The sequence below is a fragment of the Osmia bicornis genome, unplaced genomic scaffold (assembly GCF_907164935.1).
Source record: "Osmia bicornis bicornis unplaced genomic scaffold, iOsmBic2.1, whole genome shotgun sequence".
Lineage (NCBI taxonomy): Eukaryota > Metazoa > Arthropoda > Insecta > Hymenoptera > Megachilidae > Osmia > Osmia bicornis.
Genome location: NW_025791340.1, coordinates 82,934 through 94,143, shown reverse-complemented (window position 1 = coordinate 94,143; position 11,210 = coordinate 82,934). Strand labels below are relative to the sequence as shown.

Sequence of the window (11,210 nt, the reverse complement as noted above, 5' to 3'; positions counted from 1 at the left end):
ATACAAAACCGTAATGGCCGAACCACCGGCTTCGTCGTAGCAAGAGTCGTTGGCTTCTTCCCGGTGACGTCGAGCTCGGTAATTGGTCAGCCTGACCGGCATCCAAGGTGGCTGCCGGTCGCGCTGAAGAGTGCTGCCGCGGTTCGTGCGGCGACGGTTGAAATCAACGCATTTTCGAACACTATGAATTATAACCGTATAATCTATAATTTATAAAGTAGGGGGGATTGAGCCAATAAGTCCTACGGTTATATTTAGTTGGAATATAACTCATTTGCTGTATTTATTATTTTACATTATATTACATTTCATTACATTACATTGCATTATGTCGGCTATGTATGTCGGTTATGTTGGTTACGTATGTTGCGCGTTACACACTTTCTGTTGTTCCCAATTTGTGAATATCCTTAGCTGTTTTACCTGCATTCAGTTTACGTACATTCATTCACTTATTATTCATTCATTCCTTCATTTTGATGTTGATTGATTAAAGCTATACATTGATCTGATTCGATTTTTCTTGATATATTGATTCATTTCTGCTTCATATTTCATTTCTGCTAGTTGCCTGTTACCATGATTTATTCTAGTTTCATTGATTCATTATTTTATTTTACTAACTAATATTATTTGACCGAGAGTTGTTTTTATTGGGCTCACGGGACTTTCCTGATCGCATGCGTTGTTGACGTTGTTTGACTTTACTGGTTGATTTGGTCTAAGTTAAATGTTTTATTCTATTTATTTATTCGGCCCTTCGTTCTGTGGCGATTCCTGATTCCGTTGATTCTGTTGTTTTGTATAATCTGTTTTCTGCGGCGCGATATGTAGTAATACAGTGTGTCCTGCATTCTGCGCAATCTGTGGATCTTATTCGGGTTGATTCATCTGATTTCATTTTATTTTTCCTTATTGTTTGTAATTTGTAATTTATATGTAATTTATATTTATTTCACTCCACCCTATTACAAACGTATGATTCATATTCTCGGAGTGCCCCAACCCCCGAAAGGGGCGCGGGGAACCAGGTCGACCACCGGTCGAGCCAGGCTGAGCCCCAACCGAGCGCGTCTCCGGGTGGCGGATAGGAGGACGACCGGGTGCGTGAAGTGGACCCCGTGTACCGTAGAACGGCTCGCCTCGGGCGACCGGGACACGGGAAAGGAGCGTCCACGGAGTGCCCTGGTCAACGGGTGCCATAAGGGACCCCTGAGGGCCTAAAAACCCTCGGTGGAGAACTAAAGCCCCGTCGCGGACCAGCTCCCCAAGCTAAGGTGTAAGCTATCGTGCCGAGAGCTGGATGGCACCGGGGTAATGGTGTCTCGAACGATGCCCTTGGGGTACCAGGCGCCCCCCATTGCATCTTGCCTTACCCCTGTAAGCGGGCTCTGCAGGGGTGGACCTTTATTTCCCGACTACTCGTGGGACTTAAATGGACAATAAAGACTTAAACAAAAAAAACAAAAATACACAGAAACAAACAGACGGAGACGATACGGTAACGCAGACGGACTCCAACGAACACGCGCCCGACAACGGTGCAACGGAAGGGTTAAGGGGCTCAATCTTGGGAACCACCCCCGCGGCACCGCTAGCGAGCGACCAGAAAATGAGTGCGCCAGCGGCGGGCGAAGGCATAGCCCTACCTGCCCTGGACTCACTCACGCTCAACGAAGAGCTCTCCTCCGAAGCGACCGGGGACATGCAGGGAGAAATCCGTTATCTGGACCCGGAAGTATGGAGGAAGATGAAACGCTGTGGGGCAGCCAGGAAGAGGGCCCGAAGAGAGCGTATAGCTCTCGAAAGGAACTCTGGCGGGACTGTCCCCACGGACAAAAGAAATGAGGCGCGGAAGGCCCCAACGACGGCGACCGCGAAGGGAGGCTCGGTAATCGGGCAACCTACTGCGGGAACGTCGAAGGTAGGCCAAAGGGGAGTGGATGGTAAGGGGCTTAAGAGGTCCCGGCCGTCCATATCCCCGAACACCCAACCTCTAGCGAAGCGGCGACAGAAGGTATTCCCGTCGCCGGTCAGCTACAAGGAGGCGTTGACGACGGAAAGGAGGCTGGCCATAGTGCCGGCCAACTACCCAGAGGCGACACTCACGGAAGAGCAGGGCTCCAACGTCGAGCGGGCGATTGTGGAGGCGCTGTGTGGAACCCCCAAAGGGAATACCATGCCGCGTTTCGATGAATGCCGGTTCGGCGGGGGCATCCTGCTGGTCACCTGCGCGGATGCAGGCTCAACAGAGTGGCTAAAGTCCACCATCGCCGCAGTCAAGCCCTGGGAGGGAGCAAACCTCCAGGTCATTGACAGTCAGCGGCTACCAAAATTGAGAAGGATGCTGACAGTCATCCCCGGCCCTCCGACAAAAACGGAGGCTATAATGAGGCTCATTGAGGGTCAAAACCCAGGCCTCCGCACCGGGCTCTGGAGGGTCTGGAGCAGGAGAGAGGGGCCGAACTCGGTCACCCTGGTCCTGGGAATCGACCCGGCCTCACATAGCCTCATAAAAAGGCAGGGTTTCGAGGTCCACGTAGGAATGCGCAGGGCACTTTTCAGAGAAGGACCTGCGGGGACCACGGAGGACCCGAAACAATTGAATGCAGGCCCCGGAACGGATCCGGCGGCAACAGCCCCGGTCACCGAGGGCAGATCAGACCAGGAGATGGGAGGAGAGGAAGGGGAACCTGTGGAGTCACAGGAGACACCCCAGGGTGCCCCTCCTACCCCCACCGCAACCGATCCACCACTCGAGGTGGATAATGCAGACAAAATAGCCGGACCCTCGCAGAGGACGAGTCAAATCGGCCCAACCGCCCCGCCGGGCAGATATATACCCAGGACGGGGACGGTGAGGGGAAGGCCAACCCTGGCAGAAGCCACCAAAAGGACTGGTCTGATGGGAGTGCAAAGGGGCGTCCAACGCACCCTTCCTCACTCCCTGAAGACCAGTACTAGAGATAAGAGAGGGAGAGGCTCCGGAAGGGGCCCCCCTCAAAGGTAAGTCTTATGGGCCCCTCTGGGGAACACAAGACAGCCGCGAACACTAAGCGAGACCGGACCAGTGCTGACACCAACAGGGTGTCAGACGGTACCAGGTTCTCGCAGATTAATCTGCAACATTGCAAGGCGGCAACGGATATCCTCCATCACCGCCTTGCGACAAGGCAGACAGATATAGCCCTCATACAAGAACCTTGGATTTCCAAGGAACGCGTAGGAGGGCTCGATATGAGATGCGGCTCACTCTACTACGATGCCACATCTACAAGGCCCAGGGCCTGCATCTTCGTCAAGAAGGAGATAACGGCCCTGAAACTAAATGAATTCTGCACAGCCGATCTTTCAGCGGTTAAGGTCAAACTTAACCTTGGCGGGAATACGTATGAGCTAGTGATCTGCTCGGCGTACCTCCCGTACGACTCAGAGGACCCACCACCTACGAGGGAACTCAGAGCCCTGATAGACCACTGTGCAAACAAGGGTCTGCACCTGGTGATCGGATGCGATGCTAACTCGCACCACACCGTATGGGGCAGCACCAATACCAATGGCAGAGGCACAGCACTGCTAGAGTACCTCGCCACCACGGGTTTGGAGATCCTTAACAAAGGCTCCGCCCCCACTTTCGTCACCTCCCGTAGACAGGAGGTAATCGACCTGACCCTGGGCTCCATAAAGGTGGCACAGGTTGTCAAACACTGGCAAGTTCGAGATGAAAGCACTCTCTCGGACCACCGCCTAATCACTTTCAACTTAACGGGTGACAGGGAAGGCGGTACTGGAGAAGCATACAGGAACCCAAATGCCACCAACTGGGCACTCTACAGAGAGGGCCTGGAAGGGAGGCTTAAGGGGCACTGTCAGCGTCCCAGGACCGTGGGCGAAATTGAGCAAGCGGTGAAGCACTTAAGCTCAGCCGTTACTCAAGCCTACGAGGATGCCTGCCCTGTCAATATCGGAAGCAGTAGCAAAAGGGTCCCCTGGTGGAACAAGAAACTGGACCGAGCCAGAAAGGACACCCGCATGCTACTGAACAAAGCCATGAAGGCAAATACGAAGCCAACCTGGGACAGCTATAAAAGGGCCCAGCAAGCTTACAAAAAGCTAATAAGAACCAGCAAGAGGTCAGCCTGGAAGACCTTCTGCAAAGAAACCGAAGCTCTACCAGTAATTGCCAGGTTAAGGAAGGTCTTCTCAACAGGCCCCTCACCGGGGTTGGATCGTCTTAGACTCCCAGATGGAAGTCTGACGAACAACCACAAGGAAACATTAGAACACCTCATCCAGACACATTTCCCAGGCTCAATAGCGGAGGGCCGGGAGCGACGTCGTAGCGATACGGCGCGCACCGACCCCGCTCCAGCGGACTGGGAAACAGCGGAGAAGGTGATAAACACAGACAGGGTGAAGTGGGCCATCGGCTCCTTCAAAAGATTCAAGAGCCCGGGCACTGACGGGATCTTCCCGGCACTCCTTCAGGAGGGCGGTGAGGACCTGTACAGGCGCCTGGGCCAGATCTTCAAATCCTGCCTAGCAAAGGGATATGTACCTAAAGCCTGGAGACACTCCAAGGTAGTGTTCATCCCCAAACCAGGGAGGGACAATTACGACCTTGCTAAGTCATACAGACCCATCAGCCTCACCTCTTTCATGCTCAAAACGCTGGAGAGGCTGGTTGATAGGTACATCAGAGACGAGGTTTTGGCCAACAAACCGCTACACCCCTCTCAACACGCCTATCAAAACGGCAAATCCACCGAGACGGCACTCCATAAACTAGTAGGTTTTATTGAAGGCGCACTGTCGAACGGTGAATCTGCCCTCTGCATCTTCCTCGACATCGAAGGGGCGTTTGATAACACACCCCATGATGCCATTAAGGAAGCCGCGAAGAGGTATAATATCAAGGACTCCGTCGTAAGATGGATCCACAACATGCTGACGAACAGAACAGCCATAACAAGCCTGGGAGAGGAGACGGTGAGGGCCGACGTCGCGAGGGGCTGCCCGCAGGGAGGAGTCCTGTCCCCCCTGCTGTGGACCCTCGTGGTTGACGAACTCATACGTACACTTGCCACGGAAGGCTTTGAGGTTCAGGGCTACGCCGACGACCTTTCTATCACGGTCAGAGGCAGACACCCGTTGGATCTAGCGAGGAGATTACAGAAGGCTATCATACTCGTAGAATCCTGGTGTCAATCACATTCGCTCTCGGTTAACCCGAGTAAAACAGAGCTGGTCCTATTTACAAGGAGAAGACGCTTTTATTTTAAGGCTCCTCACCTTTTTGGGACGCAACTACAACTCACAGATGAGGTCAAATATCTAGGTGTAATACTAGACAAAAAACTCAACTGGAAGAACCATGTGAACAGGCAGACCCAGAAAGCAATCAGCACCTACTGGGCCTGCCGCAGAATGTTTGGCCCTACTTGGGGACTCAAACCAAGGGTGGTCAGGTGGATATACCAGGCCATCCTTGAACCTATCATAACATACGCCTCGATTGTGTGGTGGACCTCCATGAACAGGGGAGCACACAAAAGGGCTATAGAAAGAATATACAGAATAGCGCTGCTGGGGATAACAGGTGCACTCCCCACCACGCCCACCTTGGCAATGGGTGCGCTGCTCGATATCAAGCCACCCCACCTAACAGTGATGGCAACGGCTTGGAGAGCGGCCATCCGCCTCTACCAAGCTGAAGAATGGTCCCCGATGGGCGGCGGTCACACCGAAATCCTCAAGGATTCGGGATCAGAGATAATTCTGACCCACGGTGGAGACCGCTGCAAGACGGAATACCTCTTCAGACGAGAATATGATCTAATCCTCCCAGACAGGGAGAAATGGCTGAAGGACCCAAACAACATTCTGACTCCGGGGGGGTTGGTCTGGTTCACAGACGGCTCTAAGACCGGTATCGGCACCGGAGCTGGGATTGCGGGGGAGAGCCCGAGGGTCGAAATGACCCACAAGTTGGGCCACCACGTCACGGCCTTCCAAGCAGAAGTGTTTGCCATATGGGCCTGCGCCAAATATAATTTGGAAAGGGCCCACTCAGGCAAACACATATATATCTGCAGTGACAGCTTGGCCGCGCTGAAAGCCCTCCACAAAGTGGAAATAGGGTCGAAGCTAGTCAGGGACTGTGCACTGACTCTGGGACAGCTATCTCTAAACAACAGAGTTAAGCTGCTATGGGTACCAGGTCACACTGGAATCCCAGGAAACGAGAGGGCTAACGAACTGGCACGACGGGGGGCGATAAGCACCCAGCCATGCCATGAGTACCCCATTGGTGTCTCAACCTATGCGTTGAGGGGCCTGGCTAAGGACTGGTTAAACCAGGAATTCACCAGGCTCTGGCACAACGCAAATGGCATGAGACACACGAGGGCCCTATTTGAGGGGCCGTCAAAGAAGCTGGGCGACACCTTAAGTCAACTGGACAGGGCGCAACTGCGCATGCTCGTGGGCCTAGTGACAGGACACTGGTACACGAGGAAACACCTCGCGCGCATGAGACTCACAGAGGTGACAATATGTCCGAGGTGTGAGGAAGAGGACGAAACCCCTCTCCACGTACTTCTAAGATGCAGGGAACTAAGGGCCCGAAGAGGAGCAATCCTGGGGACCCTGGAACCCTCATCATTAAGCATCTCGGCTGGCCTGGTGCCGGCGCTTCTAAACTTCGCTACAGAAGCCCAGCTGCCAAGGCACAGCCAGTAAAGAGGCTGCCTAGCGGCCCGGGTACAATGGTCCCCAAGGACTGAGTGCCCGGCTAGCCTCAACCTTACCAATAATAATAATAATAATAATGATTCATATTTATATATAATAAATAACCGTAGTATTGATTTTACTAACTGATTTATCCTCCATCTTGATCTGTCTGGAAGCTTGATTTGATGTTCGTGTGCTTTATACCTTCGTGAAAGTACTGTATATCAGACTTATCTTTGATGATAAGTTTGATGGTAAGTATGGATTCCTAGGATTGCGCGGATGCACGATGGATGGTTTGGCAGTCGATAACTGTGTGTACCGGGTAACTGGCGCGCGGTAGGTAATTGATGCGTGGCAGATAATTGGTCTGTGGATAACCGTTACGGAACCGTTACGGAGCGAGCGGCCGGGTATTATGTGGTGGATGGAATATTTGCGGTTGGTAATATCTCTGGTGCTGCGGTTGGTTACCGACTAGGGATAGCTTTACGGCTTATCTTCGAGCAGTATTGCATGCTTTACTTATTACGATGCGTTATGCTATCGTTATCTTTCGTAGGTACCTTACTTCTGGTTTTCATCGTGGTGATTTATTGAAAGTTGTTGAAGTATTTTCGCTTTTATTTCCGCTTTTCGCTTTTGAACGTTTATATACTCTGTATAATTAGTTGATTAATTTGATGATTTGGTGGTCAATTTGATGGTCGATAATCATTATGGTATGGACTAGGGAATTCGAACACTAAGTATCTATGTTCTTTATGGTTTATGGTCGCGCTCTTTATTTTACTTCGCCAGGTTTCCTATCTCAGTTGACGTTGACATGGTCATCGGTCATCTATGATGTGATGTAATACGAAGTGTTAAGTGATAAGTGTCAATTGAACTGAATTAATTAATTAATTGAATTGAATTTATTAAAATTATTGAATTTTGAATTTTCTAATTTAAATTTTGTATTTATTCGTGCGGATGTGATTGCTGTGACAGTGCGCGTACTAATGTGCTACGCTAGCAAGTATTGTATTGTAATTGCAGTGTATTTGTTAATGTGGTATCATAAGCTCCGTTTTGTGCAATTTATGCATTCGGTGCATTTATATTACTTACTATTATATATTATATATTATATGCTGTATTATGTTATATTATATTATGTTATATTGTATTATGTGACAATATTGTATTATAGTATTGTTATTGTATTGTATTATACCATGATCATATTGTATTATTTTATTTATGTTATTAATGTTATTACATCTGTAACGACCCCATGAGAAAACAATACATTTTTATTTTATCATTTTTTTTTTTATTATTACATTCCATACAAAGTATTTTATTTAACTTTATTGTTAATATTTAATGTATAAAATTTTATGTAATAAACATGTTCATTTTCGTCGATAACTGAGTCTGTTAAATTCGTCGGTAAAAGTTTAGTCGATAAGTCAGACGGTAAAACAGGTATCGATAAATTATCGACGTCTGACCGCGCACGCGCCAGCGCAACCCCGTGTGAACACATAGTGGGGTATGATTCTAGAGCGGGGATGCTGGACCACCACGTGATGGGGAAAACCCAGCTACCCCAAGAACTCTATACGGAAAAAAAATGCCGACTCAGCATCATCTGAGTATAAATAGAGGCGTTCCGCACAGGTTCGGGGCAGATCTTCTCATGACCACGGTCTGAACAGACAACACTCTGATCAGTAGAGAAGAGCTTGCGCTGAACTGTTTAGGCAGCGATAGAGCGCGAGCTATAGCTAATTTCTACTCTTCCACTGGTGGCGTCAGCACTACGGGTCAGGTGGACCTCCTATCCATGGTACGCAACGTGTTGCACAGGTGTTTAAGCTAAGCCAACACTCAAGTGTAATGAGCTAGCGAGGAGCTAAGCTCCTTGAAACGGCCTGCATATAACACAGCTCTGGTTATCCCAGAAACCGATTGCGACCTGTAGGAAGGGTTAACTTGAGTCCAATAGTTCTGCACAAACCTCTGGAACTTAATTTCCATAATCATTAGAGAAAATTAAGCAGAGTATTGACTGTTACAGAAGACCACGCCGCATACGCGTTAGCGCTATCGTTATTATCGTTAATTATTATAATTCATCACTAGCTACTAATTACTAATTTCTATTTATATAATATTAACTACTAATTACACATTTCTTACTGTATTCCCAATTTAGGGCGAACTAATTATAATTTTTATTGTATTCCTACTTCTAGCCGCATTCATTGTAACACTAGCAATTTTGTTATATATTATATTTCAATTAAAATCCACTTACCTTTTAATTTTCTTGAATAAACAATTTCAATTAGTCTCTAGCACACTAGTGTTTGGATTTCACTCCTTAACCGCACACCACACGAACCTATAATCCCTAATAATCAGAATACGAGTCGCCTTCTAAGGGAACCGCTCTCCCTACTAGTCGGTGCAGTGACGTACTCATTCCGGGTCGTTACACGTAGATAGATTAAAAAAATTTGGTGACAGCGGTGGGATTGTTCGAGTGGTAAGGAGAAATCGTATCTCTGCGGACATTAATGGTTAGCCTAGAAGACAAATACAAATAAAAAAAATAAAATAAAAAATAAAATAAAAGAATAGATAGAAAATACAGAAGAAAAGAAGAATACGAAGAAAGAAGAATTTAAGACGAGAAAAGAATAAGAAGATAACGCAACAAGGAAAAAAAAAGGGATACAAAATACGTATTAAGTTAATAAATAAACAAACATCAAGATGCCTAACGGGATAGCCGATCAACCAGCCAGCGCATCAGCCAGCGGATCAGCTAACGGATCGACTGAAGGAAGCCGACCGATCAGTATTCGCGATGCAGCAGACATCGTACCAGCATTCAACGGCCGCAACATACCAGTCTACCAGTTTGCAAAGAGCTGTTTCAAAGCGAAGAATATAGTCTCTCCTAATGCTGAGTACGGGTTGGTACAATTAATCAAAAACAAATTCTACGGACAAGCAGCAAGAGTGGTACTGAACGGAGACTACGACACTATTGAGGAACTAATTGCCGTAGTAAAATCACGGTTCGCACCGCTCTTCACTTCGATGCAGCTATGCGGTGACATGGCAAGGATCGCACAAGGACCAACTGAAGCAGTCGTGGATTACGGCAGCCGCGTCTCAGGACTCCTATTACAAATTAAAAGCTGCAACGAAATCGAATTTCCAGATAATATAGAAGGATACAACCGATCCTCAGAAACCAATACGATAAAGGCTTTCCTCACCGGTTTAAAACAAGAGATATATAACCGAATGAAAAATCAGAATTTCAACAGTCTTGATGAAGCAATCAGTGCAGCAATTGTAGCCGAGGCAGAAAATTTAGAAAGCCAGACAAAGGCTAAATTATCACAGGGATTCACTATGACCAATCAATACGAAAATTGTCTAGGATATGGGCATAATACTGGTATATGCTACAATCAGCAATTCCAAGGACAATCGATGTCGAGAGCCCGCTGGACAGTAAAACACTGCCAACATTGCCAAAGGTCCGGGCACACCGTAGAGACTTGTTGGTTTAAGGACCAGCCAGCAAGACCAGGGGTCCCTCAGGACTTTGCGCAGCCAACCCAAGCGTATAAAAACCAGCCTACGCAAAGGCAAGGTCAAAATTGGACACGAACCAGACCTCCAATTTGTGAATTCTGCCAAAATATCGGCCATACAATTCAGGAATGCCGGAAAAAGGCATATCAAGAACGTATCAAGAGCCAGAGACTCCAACAGACTCCTCAAGTGCAACAGGTACGTAAGAAAGCCAACTTGTACCTAAACTTAGGAGAAATATGTAAGTCTCCCAGTGTTGAACTATTAAGCAATGATTTTAAGAGTCAAAAGGCTTTATTCATGGTCGACACAGGATCAGATATTAATATAATAAAAAAACAAGCAATTTCAAATAAAGTAATTATAAATACAGATGTAATTTTTCAATTGAATGGAATCACTAAAAGCTCTATTTATACAACAGGATACATCAAAGTAAAGATACTAGAAACAGAATCTATATTCCACATCATTGAGGAACTGCCAATCGAACAAGATGGAATTTTGGGCACAGAATACTTTAAAAGCAGTGGAGCCAGCATCAATTACGCCAAGTCTATACTAATCATAAATAACAATATAATACCATTCAAACAACCAGCAGTAATAATACCATCCAGGACAAAAACCATGATACCTATAAGAGTATCAAACACTGAAATTAAAACTGGTTTTGTCCCAAAATTACAGCTTCACCCACAACTATATATGGGAAACGCTGTAGTTACTAATCGAGATGGTATAGCATTTCTGTATGCGATCAACGTTGGAGCAGAGGACATTGAAATCGAAATGCCAACAGTTGAATTGCAACAATACGAAGAGGCACCACAGGATGAAGAAACAGCTCACCAACAACCTAAACGAGC

At 47.4% G+C, this 11,210-nt stretch overlaps 1 protein-coding gene across 1 annotated transcript; it reads left to right on the top strand.

The window, feature by feature from the left end:
• The first annotated feature begins 9,610 nt into the window (after positions 1 to 9,610).
• On the top strand, positions 9,611 to 10,983 carry LOC123989049. The gene is made up of 2 exons (XM_046289768.1): positions 9,611 to 10,539; positions 10,766 to 10,983. The coding sequence occupies exons 1-2, from the start codon at positions 9,835 to 9,837 to the stop codon at positions 10,778 to 10,780; spliced, it is 720 nt and encodes a 239-aa protein (XP_046145724.1). The 5' UTR covers positions 9,611 to 9,834; the 3' UTR covers positions 10,781 to 10,983.
• Positions 10,984 to 11,210: the final 227 nt, after the last annotated feature.

What these genes read in the sequence shown, in the direction of transcription:
- LOC123989049 (XM_046289768.1), top strand. Translation starts at nt 9,835, where the DNA reads ATGCAGCTATGCGGTGACATGGCAAGGATCGCACAAGGACCAACTGAA.